Source organism: Coregonus lavaretus (assembly GCF_964263955.1).
Source record: "Coregonus lavaretus genome assembly, chromosome: 13".
NCBI lineage: Eukaryota > Metazoa > Chordata > Actinopteri > Salmoniformes > Salmonidae > Coregonus > Coregonus lavaretus.
This window is the reverse complement of record NC_140000.1, coordinates 20985078-21009268: the sequence shown is the minus strand read 5'-3', so window position 1 is coordinate 21009268 and position 24191 is coordinate 20985078. Positions and strand designations below refer to the sequence as shown.

Genomic DNA, 24191 nt, shown 5'->3' with positions numbered 1-24191 from the left:
AGCATGAAGTCGATTATTTGATGGATCATACCCTATGTGCACAAATTTGGATAAAACTAACAGTGTAGGATCATTGGTGAAATTATTTATTACAAGTAGCATGAGCCTCTTTTGTACTTGAAATCCTGCCTCCCCCCTTCAGTCAGATGCATCAGAGGCAGGTGGAGGCTCCAGGCAGGCAAGAGAAGGCTCCAGTCAGGCAGGTGGAGGCTCCTGTCAGGCAGGAGAAGGCTCCAGTCAGGCAGGAGAAGGCTCCAGTCAGGCAGGAGAAGCCTCCAGTCAGGCAGGTGGAGGCTCCAGTCAGGCAGGAGAAGCCTCCAGTCAGGCAGGTGGAGGCTCCTATGAGGCAGGTGGAGGCTCAAGGCAGGCAGGCGGAGGCACCAGTGCAGACAGAACAGTAAAGTGCTGTCAGTGCAATCAGGTTGTGAAGGCAGAAAAATTCTCCATGCACCTTTCTGACCGCCATGTAGAGGAGACATGTGACACCTGTGGGGCCAAGGTCCAAGGTTCTGTTGGCCTGTTGGAGCATATAGAACAGTTCCATTATTTATCCTGGTTGGCTCAACCTCCATCGCCAACTTCAACAGGTAGCTCCACCACACCATCCCCACGGCCAACACCATCTCCGCGGCTAACGGCCACACCATCTCCGCGGCCCACACCAACTCCGCGGCCCACACCATCTCCGTGGACCACACCATCTCCGCGGCCCACACCATCTCCACGGCTAACGGCCACACCATCTCTACAGCCCACACCATCTCCGCCGACAACTACATCTCTGCTCCCTCCTCCAACAGGTTGCTCCAGCACGCCACGCCACACTCCTCAAACTCCACTTAGGCCAGCTTCCATTGATTGGGAAGCTTTTCTCCCCAATCAATTCAAAAAGGTTATACAGCCAGCAGATCGGGTGTGGATTGCCAAGGTCCTCTATGAGCCTACAGGTCAGCTGAGGCAGAAAATGGAGGCGTGCTGGTTTCATCCACCACTGCAGCACAAACCGTCTCCTCCCGAGCCCGGGTGGCACTTCCGGCAGAGGATGTTCCTCTGGGCACCAATGAGGATGTGGGGGATTCCTCTGAAATGCACGCGGTGTGACCGGAAAATGCACCACTCAGGGATCTACCCGAAGGTGAGGGAGGTGATAGATGTGGATACCCGCTACTACCTTGTGGGAGGGGACTATCCACGTTGCAGCAAGTGTATGCTGCCGGTCTGCCCATGGAGCCAGGAAATCCTTGCTCAACTGGATGTGGCACATAGGAGCCTGTTTCCCGCTGTCCTCACTACACAGCTAGCCCTGGATAGGAAGTGTATGACTTTCCTGAAGCCAAGGACCAGTGGGAACAGTTCCTCCTACCTCCAGTCTGCAGTAGAGGAAGCACACAGCGAGGAGTGGGCACGTCAGACCATCCGCTACCTGTCTGACTGTGAGCTTCATTTGAAGATGGCTACCTTCGTCTCTTCTGCAGCTGTCCATCTTCCTCCTCCACCCTTCAGGCCCCTTCCACTTGCCCAGTGGTTTGAGACGGTCCACTCCAACGACATCCTCAGCCACCTGGAAGAGATGAAGGGGGTGATCACCTCTACCTATGGTAGAATTCTGAAGATGGACTCTACAAAGAAGGTGAGGGTTTTAGCATTAATTTTATTTACTCTGATGTTAACCAATTGGAATGGATATAAATAGTTTACTTTATCATCCTAATGATGAAATAGTATTAATTTTAGTAAGTTTGTACAGTTTTTTTTAGAACGTTCTGTTTTTGTTTGTTTTTCAGATCACCAAGAAGCTGGCTGGCAGTATAGGGGACACCGCTGCATGGATGTCCAACATCGGCAACGAGCTTGGCCAGGTTCTGAACAGTGTTCTGACGACAGGTGAAGGTGCAGGGCTGGAAGAGTTGTGCCAGGGCATCGTCACACGTTATGAGAATGCTGGACAAGCTGAGCCTGAGGCTATCTATGTTGACCGGGACTGCTGCAGCCAGTCAGGTGGGATGCTGAAATTGTTACTTTATGAAATATACATTGCAGATTACAGTATGTAATTAACTAAAGTTAATTATGATGTTAAAAAAAGAGAAAAATGGTGATAGTAATCTATAAACTAACAATGTAATGTAATTGCCCAAAAAATAGATGATCACGTCTGTAATAATCAATGTTTGTCTTTCACAGGTGTGTCGTCAGTGCTGAGACTCTTTCGACCATGGAAGTTTGTCGTCCGTTTAGACGTCTTCCACTTCATGCGAAGGTTTAACTGCGGCCTCACTACTGAGCACCACCCTCTCTACGGTACCTTTTGCTCCAAACTTTCCGCCTGTATCTTTGAGTGGGATCAGGAGGATGTGCAACGGCTTAAGGAGGCCAAGAAAGGGGAGTGGAAGAGCAGCCATGGCGGAAATGCTCCCACTGAGGCACTGCTCTTGGCCAGTATCAGCACTGGTGAAATGGCAAAGCACTGCAGGCGGAGGACCCGTGCAGTGGAGGAAATCCGGGTCATGATTTCGGGGCTGCTCGAATCGATGTGGGAGCTGACTGACACCACGGGGCTGCGTCTAGTGAACCCTGACAGCATGCACCATGTGTGGGAGGTGCAGCAGAAGCACCTGGAGTGCATCCAGGACCCTGCAGGGGTGGAGTTGTACACAAAGACAGGGACACTGCAGAAGGGTGGCAAAGTCCTTGACGTCCTCAGGTGTGGGAGGGGGTCCTCCTCCCTCGAGAGTTTTCACCGCCACCAGTGTGCTTTTGTTCCAGGTAAATTCAAAATGTTAACTTGCCGTATGCTGATCTTAAAAAAAAGTCTGTGTTATGACATAGTATGCACTTGAATTATTCAAATAACAATGTAATTGTCACTTTGTATTTAATAGGTGTTAATATGTATTGACTTCATAATAATGGTTGACCTAACCTGAGTATTTTGTTTCTTAGGCTTTCGATGCAATGCATTGCACACACAAATGTACATGCTGGAGGGGGTATCGAGGTGGAACATGAACCGGGCAAAGGAAGCTGTAGCTGTGGTGGGGGCATCAACCCTGAGGACATTTGATGTTCGCTTGATGTCTCACCTAAACAGCATGAGCCAGCGGGTCCTTGGTTGTTCTCTGGTTCCAGAATTCACCCCACCTGGAAAACCTACTGGTGAGATAGCTCTCAGATCAGCACTGAGCATTTGAGTATTACTTCCTCTCCCACTTTTCTTTTCTCTGCCACCTCCACCCCTCCTCAGAGGACGTGGGAGTGAAGATCGGGCTCTACATGTAGGAGATGTGTCTGTGTCTGTGTTTGTGTCCTTTCCTCTTCTTTAACTATGTGTTTAAACACTATGTGTTACAGGCGAGCGCATTGCTGTGGAGTACCTGTTGGCCCAGTCCAATAGAGGCGACCTGCTGGTTCCACAGCAGCTGCCAGAGATCCCCACAGAGGAGCTCGAGGACGACGGGGGTGAACCTGACGTCACGGTGTGCCAGGTAGCTGACCTTAGGGTAGGTGATCCTGATCCTCCAATATGTGCCGTGGAGGCCCAGGTGACACTGGAGGGTGACAGTGGACCCAGATCCCTGGATGAGGACATCATTGTGGAGGAAGACGACACACAAGACAGCACATCAGACCAGGTAATGTAACACCTTTCTCAAAAACAAGATATGTAACAAGTTCGCTAATGATATGCCACAAGTATCATACGTTTGTCAAGTAAAACGTCAAGTATTACGTTTTATGGAGAGAGAAAAAAGGTCAACATTGCTCAAATAGTTCAAAGAAATTTACACATTTATTTACATGTGTTTTTTTCATGATTTTCACTTTTCAGAATAGCCGATGTGATTCCAGAGGTGTCTTGGGCTGGGATGCGGTTGATGACCTGGCAGCCTACCTGGTTGGCCTGAACCGAACCATCACTGCCTTGTCATCAAAAGAGGAGGCTGACATAGTCCATCTTTACATGGCTCTCCCTGCTATGGACAAGGAACCTTTGAGGTTCGGCCAGAAAGCGAGGAAGAAGACCGTGGCAGGACCTTGGAGAGCGCCCAGGAAGCCGAGTGGCTCTGCTCCTGGACAGCAGGCGGCAGAGAGGTGATTTGACACAATTCTTAATCATTTTGGTTCATTACAAATCATTGAATCAGAAGGCTGTACTGCGTCAAATCAGGATTGAAAAAAATATTTTGTGATTATATTAGTTTGTGGGGGGTAAATTGGGCTGTTCACAGGTGACAGGTTGTTGCTATTATTATTATTTTTTGTTTACAGCCTTGTTTAAAGTCCGGACCATATCATCCTTCTTTCCCACAGACTGTTCATGACTCACGGGCAGGCAGCCCAGGACCCCGAAGTCCACAGGGTCAGCGAATGTGTTTGCCTGAGACTTTTAAAAGAGTTTCAGCAAGCACCAAACAGGCCCAAGGACACAAGGAGTAGAACTCTGCCCATCCCACAGTCCATTGTGGTGGCCTACAGCCATCTTAAACAGCTGCTGGAGGACAGCAGGGTTGTTCTGGAGAAGACCAACGTGGTTCTGATACCAGTAAACAACACAACAATCTCTTCTTGGTGAGTCTTGTTTTTTACGTGTGCACCTTTCCTATACAATGACATTATATTATTATATTATTAAACTGCAAGAAAAACCTTCAACTGCTTGCTTGTTAGAAAATACTAAACATAGGAGGATAGGCTACTATGTATAAAAGAACTAACTGAAGCTACTGTATGCATTTTTGTCTTTTAGGCTGCTTAGGAGGGATAAGAGGAAGGACAGGGACATGCTGCTGCAGGGCACCATACTCCCCAAACGGTTTGAACTGGCCAAGGACTCACTCCCTGAAGCCCAGACTCTTCCGGCTGCTCCTGTGCAGCATGGGCATGAGGCTATGGTGTTTGAGGAGCCAGAGAACCGGGAGGGTGAGGCAGTGATACGCCCTCGGCACAGTGTTCGTTCTGCCTTGGCACAGCACTACCAGCCTGGGTCATACGTATGGCATGGTAACCTGCCACCACCCCCATCTCCTGCCTGGGCCTCGTACCAGCAGGGTCACCTGCCACCACCACCACCCCCATCTCCTGCCTGGGCCTCGTACCAGCAGGGTCACCTGCCACCACCACCATCTCCTGCCTGGGACTCGTACCAGCAGGATTACATGCCACCACCACCATCTCCTGCCTGGCCCTCGTACCAGCAGGATTACCTGCCACCACCACCATCTCCTGCCTGGCCTTCGTACCAGCAGGATTACCTGCCACCACCACCATCTCCTGCCTGGCCTTCGTACCAGCCACCTCCCCCCTTCCAGCCACCTCTCCCCTTCCAGCCACCTCCCCCCTTCCAGCCACCTCCCCCCTTCCAGCCACCTGCTGACCATCCACTGTACCTGGCCCCTCCACCACCTGGCACCTCTGTTCAGCCAAGGCAACGTACGTGGAGACAGAAAAAAGCTGCCCAGGAGAACGAGGAGCTGATGGCTAGGGGTGAACCTCCACGCAAGAAGTTCAGGGATACCTACCAGTACATTTGCAAGCAGTGTGGGCAGGGGAAAAACAAAAGTACGGGTCACACCCAGCTGAAGGGGCGGTGGTACTGTCCAGCCTCAGGACTCACCCTGGCAGAGTGGAAGGACCAGTTGACCAGTCTTGCCAGTGGGAAATAAAGGAAAATGTATGAATAAATAAATACTGTATATAATAGTTATGTGTAAATAGTTAAGTATTGTATATAGTTAAGTTTTTCATTTCTGTGTTCTAAAAAATTCAATAAAAAAAAAATAGATGTATATATTTGTTAAATATATACTTTCAGGTTTAATAAAGTGACCAAAGTTTGTCAAATTGTATAATAATGTGTAGATAGTAAAGTATTGTATATAGTTATGTTTTTCATTTCTGTGTTTGTGCATTGCATGGTGTTCTAAAAAAGAAAACAACAAAAAAATAAAGATGTATATATTTGCTAAATATATACTTTCAGGTTGAATAAACTGACCAAAGTTTCTCAAATTTTGACTTCTGGATTGTTTTTCTCCTATACCTCCTATACTTTATTCCTAGAACTCTTGCAAAGTAACTAAGTAGGCTACCAGTGCTGTTATTAAATATCAGCACTCCTGGAAAGCCCTCTGCCAATGAAAATACATACTTTCTTGCTTTGATCTTCCTGACCTCTTTTCTCACCAGTGTTTGATGTTGTAGGGGGTGTTGAGAGGGGGTGGAGCTGAGGGTAAGAGGTGAGATGAAAGGGATGGGGCAGGAGAAGCCAAAGCGGTGGGGGTCTGTGACCTGAGTGCTGTGGAGATGGGGGTAGGGCAGTGTTCTGGGGGTGCACCTGAGGTGTGCAGCAGCCGGGGTAGGGGCTGATCAAACCTGTTGAAGAACAAGTTCAGGTTGTTCACCCACTTCTGGTCCCCCGCAGTCTGGGACAGTTGCTAAATATATATATATATATCTGGGACAACTAACCCCCTAATCAGGATGAATGACACATAGCACTTTAATTACATCAAAATCAGATTTATTGGCCAAGTATGTTAACACACACACAATGATTTTGGTTCTGGCTGCTTTTAAACAATACATGCAATATTCACACAACTCACTTAATACAAGCAATATACACGTTATACGAAAGAAAAATTATGTTAATGCATGGTATTGGTGCATGCTGCCACGGTGCACAGCGTCGTCGGATCGAATCCCGCAGGAGACAAAGTGTCAATGTTGTCGATAAAAGTGATAAAAATAAGCGCACATGCGTGTGAAAATAACTTTAAAGGCGTTGTGAGTGGAGAAAAAAACATGACAAATTGTTTGTTTTTCTCCTTTTCTCTTTCCGTTTTTTCTCTTTCCCCCCCTCCCCCCCCCCTCTTTTTCCTTCTCCCCCCCCCTAGCAGTCCCTTTTGCCCCATTTTTGGCCGAGTGGTTAAGGCGATGGACTAGAAATCCATTGGGATCTTCCCGCGCAGGTTCGAATCCTGCCGACAACGAATTATTTTTCTCCTGTGATTGGAATGCCCAGGAGGTTACATTGTATCACAGATAGCCAGTATCTGTTGTTGTACCTACTGTGATTGGAATGCCCAGGAGGTTACATTGTATCACATATAGCCAGTATCTGTTGTTGTATCGCTAGGTACAAAGTATCAATCTTTACCTACTTAAAATGAGGTTACTCCTGTAAATCAATCACCCCTGTTCATGACAACAGTCAATAAGTAGCAGTACCCTGAAGCCATGGCGGACGAATTGCTAGATGAGGTTGAAACAAAGTTCTGTCGCAATGTTTCGTTGATGCCACTACTTCAAGCTCCTTCAGATTGATCGACTGCTGGGAAATGTTTAATGCAAACTGGGAGAGAAAGGAAACACTGGTGCGTAGTAAAATGCAAGTGTTAACAGGCTAACGTTAACGATAGCTAGTACGTGGAAATGGACTAACGTTAGCAAGCAAGGTTAGCAAACCAAGTTGTTGACCATGAGTGACGCACTGGACGTTTATGCAATGAAACTAGCGATGTTATGTAACGTTAGCCTTCCTAAATTGCATTGTTATTTCATCAAGCTTGCTAGCTAAATCATGTAGTTAACTTACGTTAGCTAGCGAACCCGTTAATAGTTAGCTAGGTAACGTTAGCTTGCTAAAACTGTTCCTCGCTTCACACCGTCAGCACCACTGATGATACACCCAGAAAAACTGACAGCGAAGATATATATGCCCTTCTTGAGGACATACTTGACGATGACTTTGATTCCCTTGAGCTAAACGTGAGTAAATAACGTTACATCGCCTTACAATGTTGAATGCTGTTTTTTAGCTAACATCATTGCTGTCTACTGTCCAGTAGCTAGCTAACGTTAGCTGGCTGGATATCACACGGATGTATTAGTTAGCAATAATGAGATAAATACAAGGCTATGTTGGATTGTTTTTTAGCCTGTTTCCAATGGGAAGGTTGCTATCATCTTTGACCTTCTGACTCCAATGCATTAGCTAACGTTGCATTGCAAAAAGGCTGGCCCCTAGGTAGTCTCATATGTGCTTAACTAAACACATTTACAGACAGGACAGCTTCCTAAAACGACGAAGAGGAAGTAATTGCCACAGTCAACAAGAAAGTAAGTTTGCCAATGAAGTAGCTAGCGAGCTAGATAACAACTCAACTTTGAAGAAGAACACTTGTTAATTTGTGTGTAGTTAATTCTTCTGGCCGAGAAAATGTGACCGTAAGTAGTTGTCGTGGCCGAGTGGTTAAGGCGATAGACTAGAAATCTATTGGGATCTTCCCGCGCAGGTTCGAATCCTGCCGACAACGGGTTCTTTTGTGTTGCAGCCTGTTGAATCAGAATATCTGCCTGTATCATTCTGTCAGTGTTATACTGCCAAAAATCAGATGTGTTCATATTACATTATTATTGAAACTCAGTCAATCTAATAAGACATCTGTATATCTCTGTTGCATGCTTTCAATGTTATTGTATGTTTTACAGTTTTCATTATCTTAGGCAGACCAAAATGGTAATTCATGGGAAGCCATAAAGTCTAGTAGTGAGCCTTTGGTAAAGCATGTATTTGATAAAAGATCTCTTTCGAAACCCATTTTGTTCTTATGTGAGCAGGTGCTGCCCTGTTTTCCTTGGTGGAAGTTCCATTGCAAATGGTGTAGGAACAGCTGTTTCACAAAGGTAAAAGTGCTGTTAAATTGAATTGCAGGGATCATCAACTAGATTCAGCCGCGGGGCGATTTTTTTTTCTTGAGCGGATGGTGGAGGGGGGGACATAATTAGTAAACTGAAAATTGACCGCAAGATGCCCAAATTGATATAATACTGAACTAAAACAGACTAATTTCAAACCTTGCTTACGTTTGCGTTTGATCACATACTGTATATCTCTCTATTATGCGTGGGAATACTTTGCAACAGATTTCCAAAATTTAAATCACTTGGAGCTGATTTGCTGGTGTTTTTACAGTCTTTTTTATGTCCAACAATAAAATATATATGTATGTGTGTGTACAGTGGGGGGAAAAAAGTATTTAGTCAGCCACCAATTGTGCAAGTTCTCCCACTTAAAAAGCTGAGAGAGGCCTGTAATTTTCATCATAGGTACACGTCAACTATGACAGACAAAATAATAATTTTTTTTCCAGAAAATCACATTGTAGGATTTTTAATTAATTAATTTGCAAATTATGGTGGAAAATAAGTATTTGGGCTGTCGCTGGGCAACACGGACTTTCAACTCCCTCCAAAGATTTTCTATGGGCTTGAGATCTGGAGACTGGCTAGGCCACTCCAGGACCTTGAAATGCTTCTTACGAAGCCACTCCTTCGATGCCCGGGCGGTGTGTTTGGGATCATTGTCATGCTGAAAGACCCAGCCACGTTTCATCTTCAATGCCCTTGCTGATGGAATGAGGTTTTCACTCAAAATCTAACGATACATGGCCCCATTCATTCTTTCCTTTACACGGATCAGTCGTCCTGGTCCCTTTGCAGAAAAACAGCCCCAAAGCATGATGTTTCCACCCCCATGCTTCACAGTAGGTATGGTGTTCTTTGGATGCAACTCAGCATTCTTTGTCCTCCAAACACGACGAGTTGAGTTTCTACCAAAAAGTTATATTTTGGTTTCATCTGACCATATGACATTCTCCCAATCCTCTTCTGGATCATCCAAATGCACTCTAGCAAACTTCAGACGGGCCTGGACATGTACTGGCTTAAGCAGGGGGACACGTCTGGCACTGCAGGATTTGAGACCCTGGCGGCGTAGTGTGTTACTGATGGTAGGCTTTGTTACTTTGGTCCCAGCTCTCTGCAGGTCATTCACTAGGTCCCCCCGTGTGGTTCTGGGATTTTTGCTCACCGTTCTTGTGATCATTTTGACCCCATGGGGTGAGATCTTGCGTGGAGCCCCAGATCGAGGGAGATTATCAGTGGTCTTGTATGTCTTCCATTTCCTAATAATTGCTCCCACAGTTGATTTCTTCAAACCAAGCTGCTTACCTATTGCAGATTCAGTCTTCCCAGCCTGATGCAGGTCTACAATTTTGTTTCTGGTGTCCTTTGACAGCTCTTTGGTCTTGGCCGTAGTGGAGTTTGGAGTGTGACTGTTTGAGGTTGTGGACAGGTGTCTTTTATACTGATAACAAGTTCAAACAGGTGCCATTAATACAGGTAACGAGTGGAGGACAGAGGAGCCTCTTAAAGAAGAAGTTACAGGTCTGTGAGAGCCAGAGATCTTGCTTGTTTGTAGGTGACCAAATACTTATTTTCCACCATAATTTGCAAATAAATTCATTAAAAATCCTACAATGTGATTTTCTGGAAAAAAAATTCTAAATTTGTCTGTCATAGTTGACGTGTACCAATGGTGAAAATTACAGGCCTCTCTCATCTTTTTAAGTGGGAGAACTTGCACAATTGGTGGCTGACTAAATACTTTTTTCCCCCACTGTATATACAGTTGAAATCGGAAGTTTACATACACCTTAGCCAAATACATTTAAACTCAGTTTTTCACAATTCCTGACATTTAATCCTAGTTAAAATTCCCTGTTTTAGGTCAGTTAGATCACCACTTTATTTTAAGAATGTGAAATGTCAGAATAATAGTAGAGAGAATTATTTATTTCAGCTTTTATTTCTTTCATCACATTCCCAGTGGGTCAGAAGATTACATACACTCAACTAGTATTTGGTAGCATTGCCTTTAAATTGTTTAACTTGGGTCAAACATTTAGGGTAGCCTTCCACAAGCTTCCTACAATATATTGGGTGAATTTTGGCCCATTCCTCCTGACAGAGCTGGTGTAACTGAGTCAGGTTTGTAGGCCTCCTTGCTCGCACATGCTTTTTCAGTTCTGCCCACAAATGTTCTATAGGATTGAGGTCAGGGCTTTGTGATGGCCAATCCAATACCTTGACTTCTGACCCACTGGAATTGTGATACAGTGAATTATAAGTGAAATAATCTGTAAACAATTGTTACATTACTTGTGTCATGCACAAAGTAGATGTCCTAACCGACTTGCCAAAACTATAGTTTGTTAACAAGAAATGTGTGGAGTGGTTGAAAAACGAGTTTTAATGACTCCAACCTAAGTGTATGTAAACTTCCGACTTCAGCTGTACATACATACATACATATGTAAGTGTGGCAAATAAATCATCCGCGGGCCGTGGTCACAAGCGTGGATCACATTTTAATTTGACTCATTGATTAACCTGTGCTGACAGGTCATGTGACCAGCTGAGATGTATCTCCTGTTACTTTCGGGTGGCCATGTTTGACGATCATGAATGGGACCCGTCTTGTGATTACCTCTTCTTCAGGTGAGCCTCCTCTCATTGGGCCTGATGTATCTTTATGGGGTAACAATTTAAATATTGTTATTATCTTGAAACAAGTTTGAAGTTGTTACAGAAAACCACAAATCCCAAATGTCTCAGATTTGAACAGAAGAGGGCAGTGTATACCTTTTATTTAAGAACTTTGTGAAAATAAACTGGAATAATCTTCATTTGATTCTTAATGTAAAAGGCCTTTTAAGTGGGGATTATGACTTTCACCTTGATTGATATCCACCCTTTCAGAGAAACGGGTAACTTTTTGCCAAAGTGAGTATGAATACACAGTGGTTTAATTTAAGACTGTTTTCAACCGTGCTCTGAGATCGGTGCATGGCAGATAGGAATTTCATAGGACAACTGGTAGTAGTGGATGGAGACAGACATTAGAAAGGCAGTCAAACAACACAGCAATGCCACCTTGGGTGCCTCTCTGGTTCAATATGGTGTTGTTCCACTGACAAAGAGCTTGCCCATGATGACACAGACTGACACTCAAGCTAAGTTAATGCAGTGAAGTGGAAGACGTCATAGTAGTAGAGCTGTAAGTAGGCAGGCGTGGGTATTAACACCAAGACAGGAATTACATTATTCTAGGCTACACTAATTTGATACTACTGGTGAGGGTCGACTTGAAATGCAAACTAAGAAAGACGATAGACAGAAGGGCTGTGCTCAAATTAGAGAAAAACATTTTCAAATAGAAAAACAACGAAGGCTATTGCAGCCACAATGTTGTTGGTGAAGGTAAATTATAGCACTTGGGAGCAGCGTATGCTTTGTGAACAGGCTTTCTTTCATTCTAAAATATTCTGTAGCTAGTGCTTTTAATTTAAATGTTTTCATAGTGTAGGATCGCAGCAGCACAGCTTTGTTGAATCCAGACTTTTGTGTTGACAAAATGGAGGTAGTAGAACTAGTGAAAATCCAGTGCAAGAACAGCGAGCAGGGAGTACTCATATGGACCCTCCCACGTTGTTGTCTTACTAGAGCATGTGCAGTGGGTGATACAGTGGGTGATGTTCCAAGCTGGTGGGTTTTGCTGTCGGTACTATCACAGCAGTGAACCAATTATCTGTTCAGGTGGACACTTGGTGATTTCAGGCTTTGTGCTGGAAGATAGCGGTTTTACTAAGTTGCTGACGACCCAGGGCTCCTCTACAGGACATGGGGATTCATTTATCATTACATTGTGCTTGTTAAATGCAATGTAACATATTGTGCAAATGATGCTGAATTTAACGTACAGCTTTAGGATGGACATGCTTACCATCAAACTTCAATGTCCATTGTGTCTTGTCTACTTTGTCCTCCCACACAGATTATTTCCTTCAGCTGTACATTTACAGGTTAACTCTGGAATATGTGATGTTGCCAATCATTCCACAATCTTTCAGGGGTTCTTGGAGGCTGGTTTTGTTCCATGCACATGACCAACTTAAGTGTCAAGTACTTTGTGAATTTAGTACTACCTATCCTACCTATACCAATATTATACTTTGAGAGATATTCACCTACTGCTCATTGCTCAGCTAACCAGCCTTGTCTCTTTGTATCTCTGCAGGAACAACATGCCAGACTGTCAGAAGCTGCGGGCCAAGCTGAGGAGAAGGAAAGGGGTCGAGCGTATGCCTGCCAGTGTAGCTGGCACTCTGCTCGAGACCTCACCGACCTGAGAGAACAGCACCAGCTCAAGTGGGTCTGTGGGAAGCATGATGTGTGACAGTCTTCTCTCTATCACACACACACCACTTTGCAGTTACTTGTTATAGACATCCCAACACATTTTTCTGCCTTGAGAATGATGTAGGTCTTTTAGCTAGCTCAGTTTTAAGAGCAGGTATATGCCAGACCATACTTGTGTGAAAACGGTACTTAGAAAAGACGAGGCTAAATTGTGTGTGTTTATGTAAAAAAAAAAAAAAAAAGTGTAATGAAGTCATTCCATTATCTGGTAGTATTTCATATACAATGCTGTTACATGCTTTTCTGTAGCCTTTCCTCCCCTTAGTTTCTATCTCCTATGTCCTTTGTTTATTTCCTCTTCTGACCCTTTGAGTAAAATGCATTCTCTGTTTTAAGGGATTTATGATCTTACCATTCATGTATTGTGTATAATATGAAGGTGAGGTTAGTGGGAAGTTAAATGACGCAAACCTTTCCTGTTGCATCTGTGCTACACATTTAGACATAACATTAACCATAAAAGCATTACTTCACTTTGACAATCTAGTAGTTGATACTTTATAAATGAATCATAATCAAATGAAGTAGTCTGTGGATAGTTTATTAAATATCTACTAATTCATTCATCATTAGGGAACCATAAAAAAAGCTTAACTTTTGCTGGCCATGTCCCTTCCGTCTTCAAGAGAGCGAGAGTTGCACCCCTTCTCAAAAAACCAACACTCGATCCCACTGATGTCAACAACTACAGACCAGTATCCCTTCTTTCTTTTCTTTCCAAAACTATTGAGCGTGCCGTCTTTAGCCAACTCTCTTGCTATCTCTCTCAGAATGACCTTCTTGATCCAAACCAGTCAGGTTTCAGGACTGGTCATTCAACTGAGACTGCTCTTCTCTGTGTCACGGAGGCTCTCCGCACTGCTAAAGCTAACTCTCTCTCCTCTGCACTTGGCCTTCTAGACCTGTCTGCTGCCTTTGATACAGTGAACCATCAGATCCTCCTCTCCACCCTCTCCGAGCTGGGCATCTCCGGAGCGGCTCACTCCTGGATTGCGTCCTACCTGACCGGTCGCTCCTACCAAGTGGCGTGGCGAGAAGCTGTCTCCGCACCACGTGCTCTCACCACTGGTGTCCCCCAGGGCTCAGTTCTAGGCCCTCTCCTTTTCTCCCTATACACCAAGTCACTTGGCTCTGTCATATCCTCACATGGCCTCTCCTATCATTGCTACGCTGACGATACACAACTAATCTTCTCCTTTCCCCCTTCTGATAACCAGGTGGCGAATCGCATCTCTGCATGTCTGGCCGACATATCAGTATGGATGACGGATCACCACCTCAAGCTGAACCCTGGCAAGACGGAGCTGCTCTTCCTCCCGGGGAAGGACTGCCCGTTCCATGATCTCGCCATCACGGTTGACAACTCCGTTGTGTCCTCCTCCCAGAGTGCGAAGAGCCTTGGCGTGACCCTGGACAACACCCTGTCGTTCTCCGCTAACATCAAGGCGGTGACCCGATCCTGCAGGTTCATGCTCTACAACATTCGGAGAGTACGACCCTGCCTTACACAGGAAGCGGCACAGGTCCTAATCCAGGCACTTGTCATCTCCCGTCTGGATTACTGCAACTCGCTGTTGGCTGGGCTCCCTGCCTGTGCCATTAAACCCCTACAACTCATCCAGAATGCCGCAGCCCGTCTGGTGTTCAACCTTCCCAAGTTCTCTCACGTCACCCCCCTCCTCCGCACACTCCACTGGCTTCCAGTTGAAGCTCGCATCCGTTACAAGACCATGGTGCTTGCCTATGGAGCAGTGAGGGGAACGGCACCTCCGTACCTTCAGGCTCTGATCAGTCCCTACACCCAGGCGAGGGCATTGCGTTCATCCACCTCTGGCCTGCTGGCTCCCCTTCCTCTGCGGAAGCATAGTTCCCGCTCAGCCCAGTCAAAGCTGTTCGCTGCTCTGGCACCCCAATGGTGGAACAAGCTCCCTCACGACGCCAGGACAGCGGAGTCACTCACCACCTTCCGGAGACATTTGAAACCCCACCTCTTTAAGGAACACCTGGGATAGGATAAAGTAATCCTTCTACCCCCCCCCCCCCCCAAAAAAAAAAAGAAGGTATAATTGTAAAGTGGTTATCCCACTGGCTATAGGGTGAATGCACCAATTTGTAGTCGCTCTGGATAAGAGCGTCTGCTAAATTACGTAAATGTGCCCTTGAGCAAGGCACTTAACCCTAATTGCTCCTGTAAGTCGCTCTGGATAAGAGCGTCTGCTAAATGACTAAACTGTAAATGTAAATGACTTTCGTGGGATTTGTTGTGAAAACCCAGTCAGAAGTAGATATTTTGGATTGTAAAACATGTGCTCATATTATGTACATAACATCTGCATATGCATGTATACACTAGGCTATTCACATCAAGTCATAGTTGAATAAATGTTGCATGCAAATTTGTTGCTTTTTCTCCTTGATAATATTAACACAATTTTAATTTCAAGTTAAAAAAGTTGGATGTGCATTGACTGTGCGTTGTGTGGCTCAGGTCACCTTATTAATCAATATCAGTGACAGTGTTGTTTGTTCACAATGCTGGTCATTCTGTACAGTGGAGAAGCGAAGGGGTTTAAGACCATTGGGGCAGTAACTAACTAGGTGAAAAAAAATCTGTCTGTACCCTTGAGCAAGGTAATTAACCTTAATTGCTCTCGTATGTTGTTCTGGATAATAGCATCTGCTAAAATGTAAATGACTCCGTTTTATAGTTCTGAATTCACTGCTATGTTTGATGAAATACTAGTAATTTGTTATGTCATCGTAGTCACTATCGGAAAGAGACTGGTCCGGGTCTTCCTTCATGTTAACAGCACCAATCCCCTCTTCATCTTGGACTTCTATGTTCTCATAAAGCGCAGAGGAAGATGAGCTGCTTGAATCATCTGTATAAAAGACTGACATTACCATTTACATGCATCCACAATAGGCTACATGTTTTCAGCAATTGCATCTACAATGCCTTCAGAAAGTATTCACACCCCTCGACTTTTTCCATATTTTGTTGTTACACAGCCTGAATTTAAAAGTGATTACATTGAGTTTTTGTGTCACTGGCCTACACACAATTCCCCATAATGTCAAAGTGGAATTATGTTTGTAGACATTTTAATAAATTCATTAAAAATTAAAAGCGGAAATGTCGTGAGTCAATAGGTATTCAATCTCTTTTTGAAGATTGGTTGTTGACCATGAGTAACACAGTGGAAGCTTATGCAATGTAACTAACGATGTTAGTTATGTAACGTTAGTTAATTAGCTGCAAACGCCAGCCTTCCTAAATTGCATTGTTATTTCATCAAGCTTGCTAGCTAAATAATGTAGTTAACTAACCCGTTAATAGTTAGCTAGGTAACGTTAGCTTGCTAAAACTGTTCCTCGCTTCACATCGTCAGCACCACTGATGATACACCCAGAAAAACTGACAGCGAAGATATAGATAACCTTCTTGAGGACATACTTGACGATGACTTTGATTCCCTTGAGCTAAACTTGAGTAAATAACGTTACATCGCCTTACAATGTTGAATGATGTTTTTTAGCTAACAGCATTGCTTTCTACTGTCCAGTAGCTAGCTAACGTTAGCTGGCTGGATATCACACGGATGTATTAGTTAGCTATAATGAGATAAATACAAGGCTATGTTGGATTGTTTTTTAGCCTGTTTCCAATGGGAAGGTTCCTATCATATTTGACCTTCTGACTCCAATGCATTAGCTAACGTTACATTGTAAAAGGGCTGGCCCCTAAGTAGTCTCATATGTGCTTAACTTCACACATTTGCAGACAGGACAGCTTCCTAAAACGACGAAGAGGAAGTCATTGCCACAGTCAACAAGAAAGTAAGTTTGCCAATCAAGTAACTAGCTAGCTAGATAAAAAGACCAATAATGTTAGTTCTTCTGGCCGAGGTAATATAATGTAAGTAGTTGTCGTGGCCGAGTGGTTAAGGCGATAGACTAGAAATCTATTGGGATCTTCCCGCGCAGGTTCGAATCCTGCCGACAACGGGTTATTTTGCGTTGCAGCCTGTTGAATCAGAATATCTGGCTGTATCATTCGGTCAGTGTTATACTGCCAAAAATCAGATTTGTTCATATTACGTTATTATTGAAACTCAGTAAATCTAATAAGACATCTGTATATCTCTGTTGCATGCTTTCAATGTTATTGTATGTTTTACAGTTTTCATTATCTTAGGCAGACCAAAATGGTAATTCATGGGAAGCCATAAAATCTAGTAGTGAGCCTTTGGTAAAGCATGCATTTGATAAAAGCTCTCTTTCGATCCCCATTTGTTCTTATGTGAGCAGGTGCTGCTCTGTTTTCCTTGGTGGAAGTTCCATTGCAAATGGTGTAGGAACAGCTGTTTCACAAAGGTAAAAGTGCTGTTAAATTGAATTGCAGGGATCATCAACTAGATTCAGCCGCGGGGCGATTTTTTTTCTTGAGCGGATGGTGGGGGGGAACATAATTAGTAAACTGCAAATTGACCGCAAGATGCCCAAATTGATATAATACTGAACTAAAACAGACTAATTTCAATCCTTGCTTACATTTGCGTATGATCACATACTGTATATCTCTATTATGCGTGGGAATACTTTGCAACAGATTTCCAAAATTAAAATCACTTGGAGCTGATTTGCTGGTGTTTTTACAGTCTATTTTATGTCCAACAATAAAATATATGTATGTGTGTGTATATACAGTTGAAATCGAAGTTTACATACACCTTAGCCAAATACATTTAAACTCTGTTTTTCACAATTCCTGAGATTTAATCCTAGAAAAATTCCCTGTCTTAGGTCAGTTAGAACACAACTCTATTTTAAGAATGTGAAATGTCAGAATAATAGTAGAGAGAATGATTTATTTCAGCTTTTATTTCTTTCATCACATTCCCAGTGGGTCAGAAGTCTACATACACTCAACTAGTAATAATATAATAATATCATGCTAGTGATTCTAGTATTTGGGCGCATTGCCTTTAAATTGTTTAACTTGGGTCAAACGTTTCGGGTAGCCTTCCACAAGCTTCCCACAATAAGTTGGGTGAATTTTGGCCCATTCCTCCTGACCGAGCAGGTGTAACTGAGTCAGGTTTGTAGGCCTCCTTGCTCGCACATGCTTTTTCAGTTCAGCCCACACATGTTCTATAGGATTGAGGTCAGGGCTTTGTGATGGCCACTTCAATACCTTGACTTTTTTGTCCTTAAGCCATTTTGCCACAACTTTGGAAGTATGCTTGGGGTCATTGTCCATTTGGAAGACCCATTTGCGACCAAGCTTTAACTTCCTGACTGATGTCTTGATGTTGCTTCAATATATCCACATAATTTTACTTCCTCATGATGCCATCTATTTTGTGAAGTGCACCAGTCCCTTCTGCAGCAAAGCACCCCCACAGCATGATGCTGCCACCCCCGTGCTTCACGTTGGGATGGTGTTCTTCGGCTTGCAAGCAGCCCCCTTTTTCCTCCAAACATAATGATGGTCATTATGGCCAAACAGTTCTATTTTTGTTTCATCAGACCAGAGGACATTTCTCCAAAAAGTAAGATCTTTGTCCCCATGTGCAGTTGCAAACCGTAGTCTGGCTTTTTTATGGCGGTTTTGGAGCAGTTGCTTCTTCCTTGCTGAGCGGCCTTTCAGGTTATGTCGATATAGGCCTTGTTTTACTGTGGATATAGATACTGTTGTACCCGTTTCCTCCAGCATCTTCACAAGGTTCTGGGATTGATTTGCACTTTTCGCAAAGTATGTTCATCTCTAGGAGACAGAACGCATCTCCTTCCTGAGCGCTATGATGGCTGCGTGGTCCCATGGTGTTTATACTTGCGTATTATTATTTGTACAGATGAACGTGTTACCTTCAGGCATTTGGAAATTACTCCCAAGGATGAACCAGACTTGTGGAAGTCTACCATATTTTTTCTGAGGTTTTGGCTGATTTCTTTTGATTTTCCCATGATGTCAAGCAAAGAGGCACTGAGTTTGAAGGTAGCCCTTGAAATACATCCACAGGTACAACTCCAATTGAGTTAAATGATGTCAATTAGCCTATCAGAAGCTTCTAAAGCCATGACATCATTTTCTGGAATTTTCCAAGCTGTTTAAAGGCACAGTCAACTTAGCGTATGTTAACTTCTGACCCACTGGAATTGTGATACAGTGAATTATAAGTGAAATAATCTGTAAACAATTGTTAGATTACTTGTGTCATGCACAAAGTAGATGTCCTAACCGACTTGCCAAAACTATAGTTAACAAGAAATTTGTGGACTGGTTGAAAAACAAGTTTTAATGACTCCAACCAGTGTATGTAAACTTCCGACTTCAGCTGTACATACATACATATGTAAGTGTGGCAAATAAATCATCCGCGGGCCGTGGTCACAAGCGTGGATCACATTTTAATTTGACTCATTGTTTAACCTGTGCTGACAGGTCATGTGACCAGCTGAGATGTATCTCCTGTGACTTTCGGGTGGCCATGTTTGACGATCATGAATGGGACCCCTCTTGTGATTACCTCTTCTTCAGGTGAGCCTCCTCTCATTGGGCCTGATGTATCTGTATGGGGTAACAATTTAAATATTGTTATTATCTTGAAACAAGTTTGAAGTTGTTACAGAAAACCACAAATACCAAATGTCTCAGATTTGAACAGAAGAGGGCAGTGTATACCTTTTATTTAAGAACTTTGTGAAAATACACTGGAATAATCTTCATTTGATTCTTAATGTAAAAGGCCTTTTAAGTGGGGATATGACTTTCACCTTGATTGATAAAAACCACACATTTTCAGAGAAACTGGTAACTTTTTGCCAAAGTGAGTATGAATACACAGTGGTTTAATTTAAGACTTTTTTCAACCGTGCTCTGAGATCGGTGCATGGCAGATAGGAATTTCATAGGACAACTGGTAGTAGTGGATGGAGACAGACATTAGAAAGGCAGTCAAACAACACAGCAATGCCACCTTGGGTGCCTCTCTGGTTCAATATGGTGTTGTTCCACTGACAAAGAGCTTGCCCATGATGACACAGACTGACACTCAAGCTAAGTTAATGCAGTGAAGTGGAAGACGTCATAGTAGTAGAGCTGTAAGTAGGCAGGCGTGGGTATTAACACCAAGACAGGAATTACATTATTCTAGGCTACACTAATTTGATACTACTGGTGAGGGTCGACTTGAAATGCAAACTAAGAAAGACGATAGACAGAAGGGCTGTGCTCAAATGAGAGAAAAACATTTTCAAATAGAAAGACAACGAAGGCTATTGCAGCCACAATATTGTTGGTATTTTGGTGAAGGTAAATTATGGCACTTGGGAGCAGCGTATGCTTTGTGAACAGGCTTTCTTTCATTCTAAAATATTCTGTAGCTAGTGCTTTTAATGTAAATGTTTTCATAGTGTAGGATCGCAGCAGCACAGCTTTGTTGAATCCAGACTTTTGTGTTGACAAAATGGAGGTAGTAGAACTAGTGAAAATCCAGTGCAAGAACAGCGAGCAGGGAGTACTCATATGGACCCTACCACGTTGTTGTCTTCCTAGAGCATGTGCAGTGGGTGATAGTGGGTGATGTTCCAAGCTGGTGGGTTTTGCTGTCGGTACTATCACAGCAGTGAACCAATTATCTGTTCAGGTGGACACTTGGTGATTTCAGGCTTTGTGCTGGAAGATAGCGGTTTTACTAAATTGCTGACGACCCAGGGCTCCTCTACAGGACATGGGGATTCATTTATCATTACATTGTGCTTGTTAAATGCAATGTAACATATTGTGCAAATGATGCTGAAATTAACGTACAGCTTTAGGATGGACATGCTTACCATTGTGTCTTGTCTACTTTGTCCTCCCACACAGATGAATTCCTTCAGCTGTACATTTACAGGTTAACTCTGGAATATGTGATGTTGCCAATCATTCCACAATCTTTCAGGGGTTCTTGGAGGCTGGTTTTGTTCCATGCACATGACCAACTTAAGTGTCAAGTACTTTGTGAATTTAGTACTACCTAACCTACCTATAACTCTACATACCAATATTATACTGTGAGAGATATTCACCTACTGCTCATTGCTCAGCTAACCAGCCTTGTCTCTTTGTATCTCTGCAGGAACAACATGCCAGACTGTCAGAAGTTGCGGGCCAAGCTGAGGAGAAGGAAAGGGGTCGAGCGTATGCCTGCCAGTGTAGCTGGCACTCTGCTCGAGACCTCACCGACCTGAGAGAACAGCACCAGCTCAAGTGGGTCTGTGGGACGCATGATGTGTGACAGTCTTCTCTCTATCACACACACACCACTTTGCAGTTACTTGTTATAGACATCCCAACACATTTTTCTGCCTTGAGAATGATGTAGGTCTTTCTCTGCATTACAGTTAGTGTGTTCTGGGTTTAAAGGTAAATTAACAAGGTAGGTCTTCTGCTATCTTTAGAGATGTGATTTTAGCTAGCTCAGTTTTAAGAGCAGGTATATGCCAGACCATACTTGTGTGAAAACGGTACTTAGAAAAGACGAGGCTAAATTGAATGAGTCTTTTATGTAAAAAAAATAATAATTTGTAATGAAGTCATTCCATTATCTGGTAGTATTTCATATACAATGCTGTTACATGCTTTTCTGTAGCCTTTCCTCCCCTTAGTTTCTATCTCCTGTGTCCTTTGTTTATTTCCTCTTCTGACCCTTTGAGTAAAATGCATTCTCTGTTTTAAGGGATGTATGATCTTACCATTCATGTATTGTGTATAATATGAAGGTGAGGTTAGTGGGAAGTTAAATGACGCAAACCTTTCCTGTTGCATCTGTGCTACACATTTAGACATAACATTAACCATAAAAGCATTACTTCACTCTGACAATCTAGTAGTTGATACTTTATAAATGAATCATCATCAAATGAAGTAGTCTGTGGATAGTTTATTAAATATCTACTAATACATTCATCATTAGGGAACCATAAAAAAAGCTTAACTTCCAAAGACATTCGTGGGATTTGTTGTGAAAACCCAGTCAGTAGATATTTTGGATTGTAAAACATGTGCTCATATTATGTACATAACATCTGCATATGCATGTATACACTAGGCTATTCACATCAAGTCATAGTTGAATAAATGTTGCATGCAAATTATTATTTTTTTTCCTTGATAATATTAACACAATTTGAATTTCAAGTTTAAAAAGTTGGATGTGCATTGACTGTGCGTTGTGTGGCTCAGGTCACCTTATTAATCAATATCAGTGACAGTGTTGTTTGTTCACAATGCTGGTCATTCTGTACAGTGGAGAAGCGAAGGGGTTTAAGACCATTGGGGCAGTAACTAACTAGGTGAAAAAAAATTCTGTCTGTGCCCTTGAGCAAGGTAATTAACCTTAATTGCTCTCGTATGTTGTTCTGGATAATAGCATCTGCTAAAATGTAAATGACTCCGTTTTATAGTTCTGAATTCACTGCTATGTTTGATGAAATACTAGTAATTTGTTATGTCATCGTAGTCACTATCGGAAAGAGACTGGTCCGGGTCTTCCTTCATGTTAACAGCACCAATCCCCTCTTCATCTTGGACTTCTATGTTCTCATAAAGCGCAGAGGAAGATGAGCTGCTTGAATCATCTGTATAAAAGACTCACATTACCATTTACATGCATCCACAATAGGCTACATGTTTTCAGCAATTGCATCTACAATATTTTTTATATTTTAGTCATTTAGCAGACGCTCTTATCCAGAGCGACTTACAGGAGCAAGTAGGGTTAAGTGCCTTGCTCAAGGGCACATCGACAGATTTTTCACCTAGTCGGCTCGGGGATTAGAACCAGCGACCTTTCGGTTACTGGCACAACGCTCTTAACCACTAAGCTACCTGCCGCTACAATGCCTTCAGAAAGTATTCACACCCCTCGACATTTTCCATATTTTGTTGTTACACAGTCTGAATTTAAAAGTGATTACATTGAGTTTTTGTGTCACTGGCCTACACACAATTCCCCATAATGTCAAAGTGGAATTATGTTTGTAGACATTTTAATAAATTCATTAAAAATTAAAAGCGGAAATGTCGTGAGTCAATAGGTATTCAATCTCTTTTTGAAGATTGGTTGTTGACCATGAGTAACACAGTGGAAGCTTATGCAATGTAACTAACGATGTTAGTTATGTAACGTTAGTTAATTAGCTGCAAACGCCAGCCTTCCTAAATTGCATTGTTATTTGGGATATGTATATTGGGATATGCTTAACACCCCGGCCATCCTACAATCTAAACTAGATGCCCTCAATCTCACACAAATTATCAACGAACCTACCAGGTACAACCCTAAATCCGTAAACATGGGTACCCTCATAGATATCATCCTGACTAACTTACCCTCTAAATACACCTCCGCTGTCTTCAACCAGGATCTCAGCAATCACTGCCTTATTGCCTGCGTCCGTAACGGGTCCGCGGTCAAACGACCACCCCTCATCACTGTCAAACGCTCCCAAAAACACTTCAGCGAGCAGGCCTTCCTAATTGACCTGGCCCAGGTATCCTGGATGGATATAGATCTCATTCCGTCAGTAGAGGATGCCTGGTTGTTCTTTAAAAGTAATTTCCTCTCAATCTTAAATAAACATGCCCCATTCAAAAAATACAGAACTAAGAACAGATATAGCCCCTGGTTCTCCTCAGACTTGACTGCCCTTGACAAGCACAAAAACATCCTGTGGCGTACTGCATTAGCATCAAATAGCCCCCGCGATATGCAACTTTTCAGGGAAGTTAGGAACCAATATACACAAGCAGTTAGGAAAGCAAAGGCTAACTTTTTCAAACAGAAATTTGCATCCTGTAGCACTAACTCCAAAAAGTTTTGGGACACTGTAAAGTCCATGGAAAATAAGAGCACTTCCTCCCAGCTGCCCACTGCACTGAGGCTAGGAAACACTATCACCACCGATAAATCTACAATAATCGAGAATTTCAACAAGCATTTTGCTACGGCTGGCCATGCTTTCCACCTGGCTACCACTACCCCGGCCACCAGCTCTGCAACTTGCCCATGCCCCCCCCGCTTCTCCTTCACACAAAT

General features: G+C 43.3%; 2 protein-coding genes and 1 pseudogene across 6 annotated transcripts; all 3 read left to right on the top strand.

Annotated features, from left to right (window-relative positions):
• The first annotated feature begins 337 nt into the window (after positions 1 to 337).
• Positions 338 to 5927, top strand: LOC311139102 (uncharacterized protein). Its single transcript, XM_084173987.1, has 8 exons — positions 338 to 1630; positions 1785 to 1998; positions 2185 to 2766; positions 2944 to 3156; positions 3352 to 3632; positions 3830 to 4092; positions 4312 to 4569; positions 4748 to 5927. The coding sequence occupies exons 1-8, from the start codon at positions 446 to 448 to the stop codon at positions 5661 to 5663; spliced, it is 3912 nt and encodes a 1303-aa protein (XP_084030113.1). The 5' UTR covers positions 338 to 445; the 3' UTR covers positions 5664 to 5927.
• Positions 5928 to 7132: 1205 nt separating this feature from the next.
• On the top strand, positions 7133 to 15149 carry LOC311139569 (uncharacterized protein). Of its 4 annotated transcripts, none has more exons than XM_084174467.1 (7): positions 7133 to 7376; positions 7674 to 7770; positions 8066 to 8121; positions 8623 to 8688; positions 11248 to 11343; positions 12923 to 13053; positions 14322 to 15149. In XM_084174467.1, exon 7 carries the CDS (start codon positions 14367 to 14369, stop codon positions 15114 to 15116), a length of 750 nt encoding a protein of 249 aa, XP_084030593.1. In that variant the 5' UTR covers positions 7133 to 7376; positions 7674 to 7770; positions 8066 to 8121; positions 8623 to 8688; positions 11248 to 11343; positions 12923 to 13053; positions 14322 to 14366; the 3' UTR covers positions 15117 to 15149. The 4 variants fall into 4 exon arrangements, 3 of the variants coding, with proteins under 3 accessions (XP_084030593.1, XP_084030595.1, XP_084030594.1); XR_014614094.1 differs by lacking the exon at positions 14322 to 15149 and adding an exon at positions 14005 to 14158 and having other exon boundaries at positions 7146 to 7376; XM_084174469.1 differs by lacking the exon at positions 8066 to 8121.
• Positions 15150 to 16292: 1143 nt separating this feature from the next.
• LOC311139962 (cilia- and flagella-associated protein 418-like) lies at positions 16293 to 23308 on the top strand (annotated as a pseudogene). Its single transcript has 5 exons — positions 16293 to 16296; positions 16857 to 16944; positions 17416 to 17481; positions 19553 to 19648; positions 21231 to 23308. The product of its transcript is annotated as a cilia- and flagella-associated protein 418-like (transcript).
• The last annotated feature ends 883 nt before the right edge of the window (positions 23309 to 24191 follow it).

Coding starts and splice junctions, on each gene's coding strand:
- LOC311139569 (XM_084174469.1), top strand. CDS start 14,367: ATGACGGATCACCACCTCAAGCTGAACCCTGGCAAGACGGAGCTGCTC.
- LOC311139102 (XM_084173987.1), top strand. CDS start 446: ATGCACCTTTCTGACCGCCATGTAGAGGAGACATGTGACACCTGTGGG. Junction 2,767..2,943: donor CCAGTGTGCTTTTGTTCCAG/GTAAATTCAAAA, acceptor TTTGTTTCTTAG/GCTTTCGATGCAATGCATTG. Junction 4,093..4,311: donor GGACAGCAGGCGGCAGAGAG/GTGATTTGACAC, acceptor TCTTTCCCACAG/ACTGTTCATGACTCACGGGC.